Here is a 17,134-nt window from a genome sequence, read left to right on the forward strand (position 1 = left end):
CAGAGAAACGTCCCGTGAAGAAAGAACAGTCTGTGCTGCGGAGCGCCGGCCCCCCGGGGCTGTTTTGTCCCCAGCGCCGGCTCCGTGTTGTCCTCCCCTTGTCCAGTTCTGGGAAGCAGCGATAAAGTCCAATTTTGCCTCTTTTCTGCAGTTCTAGTTTAAAGTGTTTCCACGGGTGGGAGAAACCGCTTTGGGAATGGTCGTCAATAACCGTGGTGCTGCCCTCGTGTCCCAAACCCCGCGTTGGGGACAGCGATGGGGACAGTGACAGCAAGTCCAAGCGCTGCCCCAATGCTGCCACCAAACTGTGTCCCTGAGAACCTCGTCTATGTGCATCTCAACCCCCCAGGGCTGGTGACCAGCACTGCCCTGGGCAGCCTGTTCAACACCCACAGCCCTTTGGGGAGAGATCACCCCAAATTAACAACCTCCCCCCCCCGGTGCAGCTTTTCACGCTGGTGGCGGGAACGGAGCTCGAGCTCCACGCAAAGAGGCGGAACGTCGAGGTTGTCCCTTCTGGCGCGGAATTAACACCCGGAGGGGCAGCGGCTGATCCCCGAAGCGCCAAAGCTCCGCTAAACGTGGCTGAACAGCCGTCGGGGGCTGCGCGTCCCCCGCGGAGGGAGATCAGCGCGGGCTCGGCCGGGGACGGCGGGATGAAGGAGGAAATGGCGCCAAGCGCATCGGGCTGCAGCGAGGGCGGCGGAGCGGGTGGCGGCAGAGACGCGGAGCCGGGCTCGTGCCGGAGCCGGGCTCGCGCCGAATCGCCTCAGCAGCGAAGGGCAAACCCGCTGGGATCACAGACGCCGAGTCTCGATTCGCGCTCCGGAATCATTTGCAAAGAAGATTCTAAAGGCTGTGGTGGCGGTTAGAAAAGAGCTTTTCCTGCCTTAAAACTCACTCTACATCTCAAGAATAAACCCCTTAGGGTGGCCAGTTAACTCCCCATAACATTAACTCCCCATAACCCACGTGTAGAGGCGGCTTCCAAAAGGACCTTTGCTTGTTAATTGGCTTTTTTCATCGGTGCTAAATGGAAGCGCAGTGTGATGAACGTCAAGTCAACAATTGCCCGTGAGGAGGAGCGATCCCTCGGCAAGGAACGTCCCCGCGGGGAGCCGCTTAATTAGAAGTGAAAGGCGGGATTTAATCGTGTTTCACCTGCTATAAATAGGGGGTGGTGGCGCGGGGCCCTTTTGAGCCGCTAATCCCGACTCCGTTCTCGCCGCGATTAACGGGAGCCGAGGGCCGGACGCTCCCCACGCGGAGCCGCTGGTCTTATATAAATATATAAATTGGTGTGAATTTGGGTGCGATGGAGGGGACGGGAACGGTGCGACAAGGGGACGAAGAGCTCCCAAAATACGGGAGAATCGCTTGGCTGGGAACAGCGCCGACGTTTCCAGCCGAGCCCCCGGATTTTGGGGCGTTTTCGCACCTCGGCGACGGGGTCGGGTTGGTTCTGGGTTTCCCTTCCCCCTGCCTGAGCTCCGGCCTTAGAACCGGGTTTAAACCGCCTCCCGCCCCCCCGCCTTTTCCCCAGAAATCCAGCATTTGTTTCATTAGTTGTTTCATCTGAGCTGCTAGGGGGCTTTGGGGTCTTTTGGGGGGAGAAAAGGGGATTTGGGGTCTTTTGCGGGGAGAGAAGGGGATTTGGGGTCTTTTGGGGGCAGAAAAGGGGGTTTGGGGTCTTTTGGGGGGGAAAGAAGGGGATTTGGGGTCTTTTGGGAGCCAAAAAGGGGCTTTGGGGTCTTTTGGGGGGAGAAAAGGCGGTTTCAGTAGCTGGGGGCGGGGCCAACCCCTAAGCGGTTCCGGAAGGGGCGGGGCCGAGTCATGGGCGGGTGCTGCCGCGGGGCACGCCGGGAGTTGTAGTCCAGCGCTGAGCTCCGCCCCGGCCGCGCCGCCGCTGCGGACTACAGCTCCCGGCGTGCCCCGCGGCGGCGGGCGGGGCCGGGCTGGGGCCGGGCGGAGGAGCCAAGATGAACGCCGTGCTGGCCGTCAAGCAGTACGTGTCCAAGATGATCGAGGACAGCGGGCCCGGCATGAAGGTTCTGCTCATGGACCGGGAGACGGTGAGCGGCGGGCCGGGCGGGCCGGGCCGGGCGGGCCGGGCGGGGCGGGAGGGCGCGGCGGGCCCGGGCTGACGCCGCCCGCGCCCCGCAGACCGGCGCGGTGAGCATGGTGTACACCCAGTCCGAGATCCTGCAGAGGGAGGTGTACCTGTTCGAGCGCCTGGACTCCGCGCACAGGGAGCCCATGAAGCACCTCAAGGCCATTTGCTTCCTGCGGCCCACCAAGGTACGGAGCGCGGGAGGGGACATCCTGCCGGGGGACGGGGTGGCCAGGGGCCACCGGCGCCCTGGTTGCAGCGGCCCCGTGTGGCCAGCGGGACCGGGACAGTGACCGTCCCTGCGCTGGGCACTGGGGAGGACAAACCGCGGGTCCTGGGGGTGGGTTTGGGACCCTCAGGACAAGGAAGAGCTTGAGGAGCTGGAGCGGGTTCAGAGGAGGGAACGGGGCTGGGGAGGGGCTGGAGGAGGCTGAGGTTGTTAATTTGAGGTGATTTCTCCCCAAAGGGCTGTGGGTGTTGAACAGGCTGCCCAGGGCAGTGCTGGAGTCGCCATCCTGGAGGGGTTGAACACACAGACGAGGTTCTCAGGGACGTGGGTCAGTGCCAGCATTGGGCCGTTAGACTCAATCCTAAAGCTCTTTTCCAACCAAAACAATTCTGTGGATCTATAATCCATGTCAAGGGGGCACAGGTCACTCCAAACCTTTCTTATTCCACATTTTAAAAATTGCTCACCCTGGCGCTGCCTCTGTCCAGGAGAACGTGGAGTTCCTCATTCAGGAGCTGCGGAGGCCGAAGTACAGCACCTATTTTATCTGTAAGTACGTCCTGCCCTGTCCGTAAGTCCAGCTTGCCAGAGACCGACCTGACGTTGAGCAGAAAGCCCAGACGTGAGACACTGGGAGCGCTCCCGGTGCCACAGCTGCACGATCATCCCGACAACGGGGACTTCTAGTCCCTGGGTCACCAAATTCCTTTAACAAAGGGTCGATACCTATAAGGTAATCAAACCAAAGCAGGTTGTAAGAGATCGTTGCACAGCAACACCGTAAATCTGCGTTGCTCGGATGCGGCTCATCCCTGAACACCTCTGGGGTTTTAGGGCTTCGTGAGCGTGAAAGGCGAGCGCTGGGGGAGGAAAGCCGAGGCGCTCAGGATGCGGAGCGGGCGCAGGTTTGGACGGCGGGTGGTTCGGCGATGGGTACGGCAGGGTCGGACGGCACCTCCGCGCCGCGTCTCCCGGTGTCTGGCGCATCCAGCGGCTGTTTCTCGTGCCACAGGATGTTCTGTGGTTTGGGAAATGAAGCAGAATGACCGAGTCTCGTGCTCGGGCGCCGCGTGGGGAGGTCGTGGGAATGAGCGAAGCGGCCTCTAGATGTCATTGCCGCTCTGCTGGGAGCACCGGCGCTCCCGCTGTGCCAGCCCGGCAATGTGCCTTGGTTCTAGCGCATTAATATCCCCGGAGCGCACCCGGGCTGGACCTGGTGGTGGTGAATCGGGCGGGTGTGCGGACAGGAGGTGAAACGGGGCGTTTAATCCATCGCTGGCCGTTGAGACGTGCTGGACATCGGCACCAGAGGCAGAAGATTGGACAGGGAGTTGGTTCAGAGGTAACTTCTGGACTATGATGTCTGCGCAGTAACTGCAGGTGTAGGTCAGAGGATCCTCTCCGGGGACAGCGGGCTCCTGCGCTTCCGCGGCGGTTCCGTGTCGCTCACAGAGCGCGACTTTGCTTTGCCTGTTATTTTCTCTCAGATTTCAGCAACGTGATCAGCAAGAGCGACGTGAAGGCGCTGGCCGAGGCCGACGAGCAGGAAGTCGTGGCTGAAGTTCAGGTGAATTCTCAATATTTTCGGTAGGTCTAACCCCAAAACACCAGCAAAGCGAACGTACAAGCTATTAAACTTGGTAGGGGGAGGACTCTGGTTCTGGGAGAAGAAGAGATGATGAAAGAGTAAAAGAAAGAAAATCTCCTGTGTTTTGGTGCCCTCTGGTTGTCAGAGCCGCTGCCGGTTCTGCCCTTTTCTTCGTTTGTGCTGTTAACGAAGCTTTGTGCTGGCCAAACACACCTGGTAGAGTTGTGAGCGCAAGTGTGGGCATTCGAGAGGTTCGGGTGGGGGCAGGAGAAGCAGTCGGGTGTAATTTGGGTGTAAATGCGGCTGCTGCGGGGCCACACGTCACCATCGGCTTTCGCTTCTTGGCAGGAGTTCTACGGCGATTACATCGCGGTGAATCCACACGTGTTCTCTCTCAACCTCTTGGGCTGCTGCCAGGTATGAAGAAAGGTGCCAAAACCGCCTTGTTTTGGGGTGAACGGAGCAGCAGGCACAGCAAACCGGTTGCGGGGAGGAGAGAGACTCCGCGGAATGCAGCTCGGGGTCCTTCAGCCTCCGCTCTGCTCTGGGACTTTAAGACTCGTAGCGACGAGAGGGAGGTGACTCGGGGCGGTTTGTGCGCAGGGCCGGCACTGGGACCCGGCGCAGCTGGCCAGGACCACGCAGGGGCTGACCGCGCTGCTCCTGTCCCTCAAGAAGTGCCCCATGATCCGCTACCAGCTCTCGTCCGAGCCCGCCCGGCGCCTGGCCGAGTGCGTCAAGGTACGCCCAGCCCCCGCGCTCGGCTCCGCAGCCTGCGTGGGTTCGGTTTAGTATGTCACATGTTGATCCGTCGGCGGGAAGTACCCTTTGCCAGGCGATTCGTGCAATCCTGTCCTTTATTTTTGGGTGAGTTCCGTCCCTCCTCTCCACTCCCAACCAAAGAGCGGGTGAGAAACCGTATTTCCCGTGAGCGTCATAAATTGCAGTAGGTTACCGGTGCCTTTGGAGAGCAGGTTGTTATTTCTTCGTTAGCAGCATCAGTTAATACAGCAGCACAACTTATTTCCACCAGCTCTTCACTTTTTGTTCACCTGTATCCAAACTAAGAGGAAACATTTCCCAGGTCTATCTCTGTCTCTATCGCTGTCTCTGTGTCTCTATCGCTGTCTCTGTGTCTCTATCGCTGTCTCTGTGTCTCTATCGCTGTCTCTGTGTCTCTATCGCTGTCTCTATCGCTGTCTCTATCGCTGTCTCTATCGCTGTCTCTATCGCTGTCTCTATCGCTGTCTCTGTGTCTCTATCGCTGTCTCTATCGCTGTCTCTATCGCTGTCTCTATCGCTGTCTCTATCGCTGTCTCTATCGCTGTCTCTATCGCTGTCTCTATCGCTGTCTCTATCGCTGTCTCTGTGTCTCTGTCTCGCTGTCTGTCTCTGTGTCTCTGTGTCTCTGTGTCTCTGTGTCTCTGTCTCGCTGTCTGTCTCTGTGTCTCTGTGTCTCTGTGTCTCTGTGTCTCTGTGTCTCTGTGTCTCTGTGTCTCTGTGTCTCTGTGTCTCTGTGTCTCTGTGTCTCTGTGTCTCTGTGTCTCTGTGTCTCTGTGTCTCTGTGTCTCTGTGTCTCTGTGTCTCTGTCTGTCTCGCTGTCTGTCTGTGTCTCTGTGTCTCTGTGTCTCTGTCTGTCTCGCTGTCTGTCTGTGTCTCTGTGTCTCTGTCTGTCTCTGTCTCGCTGTCTGTCTGTGTCTCTCTCTGTCTCGCTGTCTGTCTCGCTGTCTGTCTGTGTCTCTGTCTGTCTCTGTCTCGCTGTCTGTCTCGCTGTCTGTCTGTGGCTCTGTCTGTCTCGCTGTCTGTCTCTGTGTCTCTGTCTGTATCTCTAATGTTTCCTTTTCTCGGCAGCAAGTGATCACTAAGGAGTACGAGCTGTTCGACTTCCGGCGCACGGAGGTTCCCCCGTTGCTGCTCATCCTGGATCGCTCTGACGACGCCATCACCCCCCTGCTGAACCAGGTGAATAATCTGGGTTGGACAAGACCTTTAGGACCATGAGTCCAGCCGTTAACGCTGGCACTAACCGCGTCCCTGAGAACCTCCCTGAACTGCCCTCTGTTTGAGTCACAGCCTGAAATCTGTTGGTTTCTCACTGAGGTGATGATTTTCTCTCCTCTTTCGCCACGCTCGTTAGTGGACGTACCAGGCGATGGTCCACGAGCTGCTGGGGATTAACAACAACCGCATCGACCTCTCGCGGGTGCCGGGGATCAGCAAGGACCTGCGCGAGGTGGTTCTGTCCGCCGAGAACGACGAGTTCTACGCCAACGTACGTGTCTGGCTGGGACCGAGCTCGCTCGGGGCTTTGCCACCTCAAAGGAGCTTCGCAGTGAGCAGGGCGGGGGCGGCGTGAACAGTCGGCGTGGAACGGACTCGCTTTCTCTCTCGCTCCCCGCAGAACATGTACCTGAACTTCGCGGAGATCGGCAGCAACATCAAGAACCTGATGGAGGATTTCCAGAGGAGGAAGCCCAAGGAGCAGCAGAAGCTGGAGTCCATCGCGGATATGAAGGTACGCACGGTCCAGAGGTGACCAGGGCATTTCCGCAGCCCGTGCGCCGCGGGGTAGCGCAGATCACACTCGCTGTCCCACCACCGGTACCAGCTGGTCACGGCTCGGCGCCGTGCTGCTTCTCTGGAGCAGGAACCTCCGTTCGTTAGGGTGGTTCCGTAACAAGCTCCTGGGTCGTGCAGCGCTGCAGTGCGCTCTGGAACCTGCTCGTTCCGCTACCGCCGCGCGGAGCCGGCAGCAACCCCAGAGCCCAAGAGCTGAGTTGTTAAGCTCTGGTTTAAGTGCAGAGCTCAGTCCAATATGGGCTCTAGATCTGAGCTGGGGCACTTGGCAGCAGCGCAGAACAGGCTGTTGGTTCGGATTTAAAGAATCCCAGTGATGTTTTTGGAGATTTGGCTTTATTCTTTAAGAATAAATCAAAAGCTCATCCAGAAGCAGCAGTAACTGGAGGAGTCCTACGTGCTCCCGGGGCCGCGGTGCGCGGTGTCCGTGCTCCCGCTGCTGCGCGTGGATTGATGCGGTTCCCGGTGTCCGCAGGCGTTCGTGGAGAACTACCCGCAGTTCCGCAAGATGTCGGGCACGGTGTCCAAGCACGTGACGGTGGTGGGCGAGCTGTCGCGCCTGGTCGCCGAGCGCAACCTGCTGGAGGTGTCGGAGGTGGAGCAGGAGCTGGCCTGTCAGAACGACCATTCCAGCGCCCTCCAGGTACGTCGCGCTTAATCTGACCCCGGGTTTTGTGTGAACGCGGCCGGTTTGGCCCCGGACGCCCCTGGCGGTGCTGGAGCCCGTGGGAGCTGCGCGCACATCCCGTGGGGCTGCGACGGGACGTGGTGGGGGATTCCCCTCCCCGTTTGGTTCAGATGGGGATGAATCATCGTTAATAACGGGCTCGAGAAGCATCTCTGTGAGTTGTTTTGCATTTCCCGAGCCCGCGTTCCTGCGTCCTGTGCGCTCCGCTGGCTCCTGCAACAGCAGAACGAACAGCCGGGAGCCCTGTGCGGGATCTCGTGTTTGCTGGGGAGAGGAAATGGAGTCCATTAGATTTTTGGAATTCATTGAGCTGACTTTCACCTTTTTTTACATTTTTTAAAATAAAAACCGATGGAAGGCCTCAGAAAGCCAAGATTTCTGTGGCGAGAGGGCTGGGAAAGCCCCACAGAGGCTCGTGTTGGGGCTGCGGGGTGTCGATGGGATGGGCCGTGGCTGAGCACCCCTGGCAAACGGCGCCTGGTGCGGTGTGGCTGGGCTGGAGCAAAGCTCAGCTTGGGATTCAAACCAGTTCCTAAACTCTTCATAGCTCAGGTAGGAGTTAAGCACAAACAGGCCCCTTCACACAACGGCGGCGAAGCGGTTTGCCTAGAAAATAAAGATGAAGCATCTTCAACAGATTTAAAATACATATTTTCTTGGCTTCCGCTATTCTCGGCTCCCAGTACAAGTTTAGTCCTCAGTTCCTCGCTGGATCATTGTTTGTGGATCCAGCTTGTGCAGTGTAAACGTCAGATATTTGAGTTCTGATCCGGTCTGTTAATCAACGAACGAACCCAGCGCAGAGCAGGTTTTTGAGACCCCTGTGCTTGGCGCTGGGGCCGTTCTGGGAAGTGTCGGCTCCGTTGGGAGGGGACGACGTGCGGTTCTGGTGGCGATGCCGTCGTGTCGCCGGCCCCGGTCCCGGAGGCCACTCGTGGCTAATTCAGCTGCCAGTCTGCACTAACCAGGTATTGCTCCGTTCTGAGCGCAGAGGAGCTGCCCGGGGTTTGCTCACGGCCCAAAGGGCTCCAGTGGATTCCTACCGACTGAAAACCACGGAGTAAAGGCAAAACCCTGGAACTGGCGCCTTTTTAGGCGAGAGATCAGTGTCTGCAAGCCGCGCTGCCCCGGGCTGCTCCCTGATGGCACAGAGACAATAGAGAATGAAGCAGAGCACCAGATAAAGGCGGAATTGTCCTCCGGCTGATGTCACTCGAGCGATTGTTGCTCTGGGGTACAGGCCATTCCGGCCGCTCTGAATCCTGACGCGGTGCCGCAGCCTCGGGAGGTGAAGGGGCTGGAATCCCGGCTCTCTCGCAGACAATGGTTTTGCTGTTTGCCGCGTTCCCCGCGGCACAGGAGCAGAACCGCTGGCAAACGCCTCCTCGCCGCCGTCCGTCGCGCAGGTGCGCTCCCCGCTCCCCGCGCTCAGCGGGAACCCCGCTGTTCCTCCTCAAAACCAGGGGCTGATGCTGTATCGCGTGTAAACAGATGATGGCGGGTGGAGCTGGATCGGTGTAAATAACCGCAGCGCCGTCCCAGCGCGGTTTCGCAGCTGGACGGTGGTGCCCACCCGTGCTGGGAGGTCGGGCAGCGTGTTCTCCCAGCTCCATCACCTCTGCTCTGACTCGGCGCGGCGGCCGGGAGGTTGCAGAGGAAACAGGAGGTTTTGGTGTCACCAGCAGCTCTGACACGGCTCATTTTCAGTGTACACAAGCAGTTCCATCCTGCCATGGCGTGTGCCGGGGATCAAACCTCTCGGGAAAGGGGCTGCACTGCAACAGGCGGCTTCTTGGGGACTTACAACGATGGGATCTTTCTCTCTTCAGCGGCAAAAGTAATAATCCCCACGTTAGAAGTGGTAACTGTACATTTCTGTGTTTACCTCCAGTAATCTTTCTTTTCAGACTTTAATTCCTTTCTTCCTTCGCTTCCAAGTGGTTGACACTCGCTCCTCCCCTTCTCACACCCAAAGGTTCCCGAGGCTTCGATGCTTCTGCCCCAAAACAAAACGCAGTTTGTGTCGTTGTCCTCGCTGTTTTTTTCTGACAGTCAATCTGAGGATGGACCCTGCGGGCCAGTCTGGGCCCGGCTTGGGAAGGAAGGGCAGAGATTAAAGTTTGTGTCTGCTCCAGGAGCCTGAGCTTAAAAACAGCCAGCGGAATTGGGTCGGGAACTCCCAAAAGCAGCTCGCGCTCCATCGCGCTCCGCGTTTCTTGCGCCACAGTCTCGTTCCCTCGCGGTGCTGTTGCCGGGCGGCGGGGCCGGCGTTCCTGTGCTCCGTGGTGTTTTGAGGGGTGTGTGTGTCCGCAGAACGTGCGGCGGCTGCTGCAGAACCCGCGGGTGACGGAGCTGGACGCGGCGCGGCTGGTGATGCTCTACGCGCTGCACTACGAGCGGCACAGCAGCAACGGCCTCCCCGGGCTGCTCACCGAGCTCCGGAACCGCGGCGTGGCCGACAGATACCGAAAGGTACCCGCGCGGGCGGGCGCTCCCGGGGAACCGGCGCGTTGGGTTCGTGTGGGATTCACGTGGTGAGCAGCGCCCTGAGCTTGGCTGGCGCCTGCAGGCGTTATTGTAAAAAGTGTAATTAATTTCCGTTTCCGAAATGGGTGATGTTGGGAAGGGCTGAGTGAAGCGGAGCTGCAGCTGCGCCGGGGCTGCAAACGGGGCCTGGAACGCGCTGCTGGCAGAGAATCACAGTCGTTGGGCTGGAAACACCCTCAAGATTGAGTCCAACCATAACCCCCCCGGCACTAATCGTGTCCCTGAGAACCTCATCTGTGTGTTCAACCCCTCCAGGACGGCGACTCCAGCACTGCCCTGGGCAGCCTGTTCAACACCCACAGCCCTTTGGGGAGAAATCACCCCAAATTTCCACCCTCAGCCTCCTTCCCCAGCTCCGTTCCCTTCTCTGAACCCGCTCCAGCTCCTCAAGCTCTTTCTTGTCCTGAGGGCCCCAAACCGCGCCCAGTATTCCCGGTTTGTTCTCCCCAGTGCCCAGCGCAGGGACGGTCACTGTCCTGGTCCCGCTGGCCACATGACGCTGGTACAACCAGGGCGCCGGTGGCCACCTTGGCCACGCTGTCTGTTTGGGGTCAGTGTTCCTGGCTCCTCGGTGGTCTCTGCAGCACCTGGTTGAGCCGCAGGCAGCTGCTCTCGCGGGTTAAAGACGCTCTCGGTCTGTTTTCCTCTGTCCGTCCAGCTCGTGTCCGCCGTTGTGGAATATGGAGGGAAACGGGTCCGGGGCAGCGACCTGTTCAGTCCCAAGGACGCCGTAGCCATCACCAAACAGTTCCTCAAAGGACTGAAGGTACGCACCTGCCGCAGCTGAAGTAACCACGGTTTGGGTCAAAATCACTTGTGTCACAGCTGTCAGCGGTTTAATAATCCATACGCTGGGCTTTTAGGCCATAACTCTTACTGAAAACAAAGGGGTTAGCTGCTGAAAAGCCCCTCTAAATCTGGACTGTAGTGCGTGATGGATCCATCAGACGCTGCCGCTTTTTTATGTGTCTTTGCCGATCCTCTCTCCGGCCGCTGTGCTGGATTAACCCGTAACCGGCGCTGCTCTGGCCCGCAGGGCGTTGAGAACGTGTACACGCAGCACCAGCCGCTGCTGCACGAGACGCTGGACCAGCTCATCAAGGGGAAGCTCCGGGACAGCCAGTTCCCCTACCTGGGGCCCAACACGCTCCGCGACAGGTACGGGGGCGTTTGGGGCGGTTTGTGGAACCGTGTCTGCTCGTCCCGGCGCCGCCGCTCGCCTGCTGTTCACCTGCACACCAGCAACGCGTGCGCCTGGCGGAGGAATGTCGCGATTGGGAAGGTCTCTGCGTGTTCTCGAGTAGGAGAGGCTGAAATCATAGAACCGTTTTGGTTGGGAAAGAGCTTTAAGATGATGGAGTCCCCGAGAACCTCATCTCCGGGATCCTCATTCCAGCGTCACGAACATGGGGGCTCATCTCAAAACACGTTTTCGTGATCAGGTTTGGAAGAAAATGGCCCGCGGGATGGTTCGGCCTCAGCGCCGAACCAACGGAGCGAGGAATTCAGCTTACTAATTGCCCAGAACCCGGCGCAGGGGAAGGGAGCCGCGGGCTCGCGCGCACGGCCCTGGTGGCGGCTCAGCAGGAGGCCAGGCCGACAGCTTTGGACTTTCTGATCAAAGGGCCGCGGTTGCTGGAATCTGGAAGGATTCTTTTGAACTCTTTCTTTGTGTATTAAACATCCCGCCGGTGCAAAGGAGCAGAAAGAAGCTCCTGCTCCGAATGCGGCGCTGGAGACTGGGAAGGGTTGGGAGGTGTTGGGAGCCGTGGGCAGCTGACGCGGGTCTGCAGGGCCGGGCGAGGGGTCCCGCGGGCCGGGAGCACAACACACAACGTCTCCTCTTGTGGAACGTCAGCTCTGGAACCCTTGGGCTTTTCCACCCGAGCTCCGCGTGCCGCCCGCAAGGTTGGGGCAAGCGGCACCGCCGCTAAACCAGATCGATTCTCTTGAGCTTAGTCTGGTTTTGGGGGGTGTTTTGGAAACTCTGACCTCGTTTGTTCGAGGAAGTTGTTTTTCCCCGCTGTTCAATGGGCAGTTAACCCAAGGAGATGCAGGTGGACGGGGCGGAGGAGCCGAGCAGCGGGAGCGAGCGTTGCTGAACCGCTCACGGCCGGTCCCACCGCGCTGGGGCTTCTGCTTCTGAAATGACTCGTTCTGCTCCAAGTGCTGATCCCTGGGCGCTCGCTGAGAGCAGCCAGGTCCCCGCGTTCTCCCCGCGTTCTCCCCGCGTTCTCCCCGCGTTCTCCCCGCGTTCTCTCCATCTTCTCCCCGCGTTCTCCCCGCGTTCTCCCCGCGTTCTCCCCGCGTTCTCCCCGCGTTCTCCCCGTGTTCTCTCCATCCTCTCCCCGCGTTCTCCCCGCGTTCTCTCCATCTTCTCCCCGCGTTCTCCCCGTGTCCTTTCTCCTCTGCGTGGTTTTGCTCTCTGCTCTGGGTGAGCTCCGCAGGGTAAACACCGGAGGCTTTGGGAGAGGCTGCAGTTCTGCCCTCGCTCCCCTAAGCCAGGCTTAAATCCTGCAAGAAAGGCAGGAGTAACATCAAAGTGAAAAGAAGTATATTCTGTGCCATATCGCTGATACCCAGCGATCCCGACTGTGCGGATATTCGCTATAATGTCCGCGCAGGAAGTTTTCTCATCTCGGAGGCGTTTCCAGTCCATTCTGCAGCCCAGCACAGGCCTGAGCTCTCCCATTCCACGTGTTGTCCTCCCTCCTGGGTTCCTCTATCCCATGTCCCATCTTTGTGCTGGGTATCGCAGGCGGGTGAATTCCGGCTCTGCAGCAAGTCTCTGGTTTGAGATGGCAAAGGGAAATGAATTGTGCGGGGACACGGCCGCTCAGACGTGACGCGATCCGCACCTTTCAGCTGCAGCTCTGCAGAATTCTCCTTTTCCCCTCTTTTTCCCTCCTCTCCCCCCACTCCCCATCCCTGTACCGTCCCGTGTCCCGGGCGGGCGAGGGAGCGGAACCGCCGGGTTTAAATGGAGGCGCAGACCCCGTGGCTGCGAGCAGCGAAGCCTGCGCGGCGCCGCGCGCGTCCGCGTTTGACTCCGGGACCGATGGGACTTTCCCAGCGCGGCAGCGGCTCCGTCATGCGTTAAACATCAGTGCTGCGGCGCGGGGGTGTCGCCGAGGCGGCTCTCACGGCCCGTTAGCACTTGTGGCAATGTTCAGGGAGACAAAAAGCCGTTTACTGTTAGTCCTGAGCCGAGAACATCACAAAAATGAGGTGGTTTGGGGAGAGGAACCATGGCAGTGCGGGATGATCCTTGCGGGTGTCGTCTGATCCCGTCTCACCGTTGGTGTCGTTTCAGGCCCCAGGACATCATTGTTTTCATCATCGGAGGAGCCACGTACGAGGAGGCGCTGACCGTGTACAACCTGAACCGCAGCACGGCGGGCGTGCGCATCGTGCTGGGCGGCACCACCATCCACAACACCAGGAGGTGAGGGGCGCTGGGCTCCGCGGCTCGTCCGGGGTCCCGCTGGAGGTCTGACGCGCGTTTCACTGGGTGCAGGGGCAGGGAGCTCAATCTGGGCGGTTTTTACTGCGTAGAATTGGCCACGCGCTCTGATAGGAATGCGGAGCCGGCCCAGCAACAGGAATTCGGCGCTCATTGAAACCTGGAGCGTTTGCCAGCGGCGATTTCCCGTACCTGTGACCAGAGCTGAGCGATTCCGGGCCGTTCCCAGTTCTCCCTGGAGAACGGCGCTTTCCATACTGGTTTGCCGCCCGCTCCCAGTTGTGTTTCCTGGGGGGCCAGCAGGAATTTTTGGTGCCGTGCTCCTTCCCCCACAACCAGGAGCCGCAGGAATGTGGCAGGTGACCGCGATCCCCGTGTCACCGCAGGAAACCGGTGACGTTTAAACCCCGGGAGCCCCGCGGTGCCGCCGGCAGCTGCGCGGAGGGAAGGCCGAGCCGCGCTCCTCCGCATTCGGGGTGACTTTGGCGGCTTCAGGAGCCGCGGGAACACGTGCTGTTCAGGAGCCGCGGGAACACGTGCTGTTCAGGAGCCGCGGGAACACGTGCTGTTCAGGAGCCGCGGGAACACGTGCTGTTCAGGAGCTGTGGGAACACGTGCTGTTCAGGAGCCGCGGGAACACGTGCTGTTCAGGAGCCGCGGGAACACGTGCTGTTCAGGAGCCGCGGGAACACGTGCTGTTCAGGAGCCGCAGGAACACGTGCTGTTCAGGAGCCGCGGGAACACGTGCTGTTCAGGAGCCGCGGGAACACGTGCTGTTCAGGAGCCGCGGGAACACGTGCTGTTCAGGAGCCGCGGGAACACGTGCTGTTCAGGAGCCGCAGGAACACGTGCTGTTCAGGAGCCGCGGGAACACGTGCTGTTCAGGAGCCGCGGGAACACGTGCTGTTCAGGAGCCGCGGGAACACGTGCTGTTCAGGAGCCGCGGGAACACGTGCTGTCTCAGCGAGAAGCCGCTGGCGTTTCAGCCGCGTCCCTTCGGTGCGGCCGCAGCAGCGCCTGGGGGTGTTTATAAAACCCCGCGCTTCTGCCCTTCCTTCCCGCACCCGGAAGGACCTTCAGGCTCCACAAGCGCAGGAGTTGTCCCAGAATTCAGCAGCTCCTCGTTGCTCAGAAAAATGCCCCATTTCCTTGAAATTTGCCTCCTGCTTTAGTTTAATATCAGATTATCGGAAAAGTGCTGCGAGCACAAATTGCTCCGGTAAACTGGGTTACAAAGGCAAGTCTGGATTAGCCCACATATCGAGCGATTCCGGCCCAAATTACCCAGCTTGTCAAGCTCCTGCTCCGCAAGTGGCCTCTGAACTGAATCCTGTTCGGCCAAGCCCAGAAATAGGAAGAAAAGAGATCGCTGGCCATCCAGCTGCTTTCGGACGGAGAAGACGAGGGAAGTTCAACAAACCGTCACCTTGCAAGGACACCGGAACCAAACCAGGCTCACAAGCCACGGGAACCTCACGTTCCGAGGCGCCATTCCTGCTCCAGCGTTTCACAGCATCCAGTCCCGCACGTCGATGCAGCGATTCGGCAAAACCCGTCACCGTTTTGGGGACAGAACAGGGACACTCAGCGGCAGCTCCAGGTCTGCGCCGTAACGAGTCAGATCAGCTCGTTGGGGCTCCAGCGTTTTGGTGCAGCCTTTGGACTATTTAGGGAGAAATGAGGATGCCGCCTCAAAATCTGCATTTCAGTGAAGTGGGGGGAAAAGGAATGATAGAACTTCCCAGTTTTTGAGTGGGGGATCTCGAGGCCTCTTCGCGGGACAGCGGAGGAATGAGGAGCGAAATCAGAGCTATTTCAGCACAGAGCCCCAGACCTGCCCGTGTCCCGACCGCCCCGCTAATCCCCGGCCTCCCTTTAATGAACTGCTGCTGATTTTTGCTGGATTAGGGTCGATATGTCACAATAAACAAGGCGATTTGGCTGGTAATGCCCCAGTAAGCACATTAATCCCTGGTTTTCATTGTTCTTCCCGCTCCAGTTGGGCTCAGCGGCCGTGCTTAGGCCGGGCTTAAGGGACAGCCAGAGTGAGTTAGTTTTATGTTTTACAAAGAGGCAAACAAGCCTTTGGAGCTGGTGGAGCTGTAGATTTAAAACGTGTCTGCGAAGGAGAAGTCGGCGTTTTCCGGTGCATACACCGTAAGTCGATGCTGTGAAGCGTTGGTGGTGCAGAACAATCGCGGTCGGGGCAGAAACCGCCGGTTTGGTGTGTGCACTGAGCGGAATCGCAGGACCGGCTGGAATCGGCTTTTGGAGGCTGCGCAGTCCCGTGGAGGAGGATCTGCCGCGTCCTGGGCTCGAGCCGCCAAACCCCGCAGTGTCCTTGGGAAATCACGCGGAGGGGCTGCGGTGCAGCTCCAGTGCGGGTTTGAGTGTTTCACTGGCTTAAAACTTCTTGAGATCTGACTGGGTGGCTCCCAGAAGTGTCTGTGCGGCTCGGGATTGATTTAAGCCGGGTTTAGGGAGGCTGGCACGGGAGGGCGATGCCGAGGGGCCGTTTCCAGCGCTGGCAGAGGCGGTGGACGCCCCGCAGGAGTTTCCAGCAGCCCCTTCCTGCCGTGGTCGCTCAGGAAGCTGAGGGGGAGCACAAAACCAAACTGGGCCGCTGGAGACTTCCGGGCTTTGTTACCGGGGCCAGCGGAGCTGCCGGCGCCGGCAGCTGCTGAGCTGAGCCCACAGGAGCCGCGCTCAGTTGGGCTGGAGTTCAGTGATGATCGGTCACGATGAGTGAGGATGTGAAGGGGCACAAGTGTGATGTGGAGCGGCCTCAGGTTGCGCTGGGGAGGCTGAGGGTGGAAATTTGGGGTGATTTCTCCCCAAAGGGCTGTGGGTGTTGAACAGGCTGCCCAGGGCAGTGCTGGAGTCGCCGTCCTGGAGGGGTTGGATACACAGATGAGGTTCTCAGGGCCATGTTTAGTGCCAGGGTGGGTTAATGATTGGTCTTGATCTCGAGGGGCTTTTCCAACCCAAACCATTCAGTCCGTGGTTATTTTGTGTGTGGATGAGCAACAGTTGTCCCTGTGTCCTTACTCGGCAGCTTCCTGGAGGAGGTGACGGCCTCTGGGTTCCGCGGCCCCGAGAGCACCCAAGCGCCGCCGCGCTCGAGCAGCAGGCGGTGAATCCCGGACGAGCCCCGACTGCCCCCAGAGCTCCCAAAGCGCCGGATCCTCAGCGGGCACCAGGAACGCTGCCCTGGTGGACCAGGACGTGCCCCGAACCGCAGAACCCTGCTCGTCTTCTCGCAGACGCAGCTCAGAACGCGCGGAGCTGGAACCGGAGCCTGCGGGGAGAAGCGTCACAAACCTCGTCCCACCGCGCGGGTTTGGTCCCATGAACAATCCTGGCCCGGGCGCTGTGTGCGGCGGAGCTGATGCGCACGAGACGCTCTTTGCTTGTTGTCTGTATATTTTGAGTCCTATTAAATAACCCATTTTGACCGAATCTCTCTTAAATGACTCCTCGTATCCCTTTTGGCGCAGCACGGGGGCAGGAAGGGAAAACATGGCAGGTGGAACACAGAACGGGGCACGTCATTTAGGGCCAAAATAAACCAATGTGCCAGTGCTTGATCGCGGCAGCGCGGGGGAGCGGCCGCAGGGCAGGAGTTCTCGTTAGACCCACGCGCGACACACATGTGAAGTTAGGCTGGGATTAAGGTGGGTTCACCCTCCCGTGGGAAATGCACCGGGAGCAGAGCTGGAGATCTTGAGGAGTCTCTGGAGATGTTTTGGCTGCTCTGGCCTTTCCACTGACTGTAACCGGTGTCTTAGCGCAACGTCACATCGGTTTGCTTGAACCCTGCTCACACCTGCCTTAAACCAGCGCGATGAGCTTGAGCTTGGCTCAAACTCGGAAGGTGTGCAGTCAGAGCCGGGTTCCAGCTGCAGTTGTGCCTCCGCTCCTGAAAACGTCAC

At 59.3% G+C, this 17,134-nt stretch overlaps 1 protein-coding gene across 4 annotated transcripts; it reads left to right on the forward strand.

The window, feature by feature from the left end:
- Positions 1-1,911: 1,911 nt before the first annotated feature.
- VPS45 (vacuolar protein sorting 45 homolog) lies at positions 1,912-16,661 on the forward strand. 4 transcript variants are annotated; one of them, XM_065042867.1, is made up of 15 exons: positions 1,912-2,072; positions 2,164-2,298; positions 2,828-2,888; positions 3,827-3,906; positions 4,276-4,344; positions 4,531-4,668; positions 5,779-5,889; positions 6,065-6,199; positions 6,329-6,442; positions 6,980-7,147; positions 9,506-9,664; positions 10,398-10,505; positions 10,776-10,897; positions 13,053-13,184; positions 16,258-16,661. In XM_065042867.1, the coding sequence occupies exons 1-15, from the start codon at positions 1,980-1,982 to the stop codon at positions 16,337-16,339; spliced, it is 1,707 nt and encodes a 568-aa protein (XP_064898939.1). In that variant the 5' UTR covers positions 1,912-1,979; the 3' UTR covers positions 16,340-16,661. The 4 variants fall into 4 exon arrangements, with proteins under 4 accessions (XP_064898939.1, XP_064898940.1, XP_064898942.1 ...); XM_065042868.1 differs by lacking the exon at positions 16,258-16,661 and adding an exon at positions 13,295-13,504; XM_065042870.1 differs by lacking the exons at positions 9,506-9,664; positions 10,398-10,505; positions 10,776-10,897.
- The last annotated feature ends 473 nt before the right edge of the window (positions 16,662-17,134 follow it).

This window comes from Columba livia, chromosome 28 (genome assembly GCF_036013475.1).
Source record: "Columba livia isolate bColLiv1 breed racing homer chromosome 28, bColLiv1.pat.W.v2, whole genome shotgun sequence".
Taxonomy (NCBI): Eukaryota; Metazoa; Chordata; class Aves; order Columbiformes; family Columbidae; genus Columba; species Columba livia.

What these genes read in the sequence shown, in the direction of transcription:
- VPS45 (XM_065042867.1), top strand. Translation starts at nt 1,980, where the DNA reads ATGAACGCCGTGCTGGCCGTCAAGCAGTACGTGTCCAAGATGATCGAG. An exon ending in AAGTCGTGGCTGAAGTTCAG is followed by an intron (nt 3,907 to 4,275) that starts GTGAATTCTCAA and finishes GCTTCTTGGCAG; the next exon opens with GAGTTCTACGGCGATTACAT. An exon ending in ACCATTCCAGCGCCCTCCAG is followed by an intron (nt 7,148 to 9,505) that starts GTACGTCGCGCT and finishes GTGTGTCCGCAG; the next exon opens with AACGTGCGGCGGCTGCTGCA.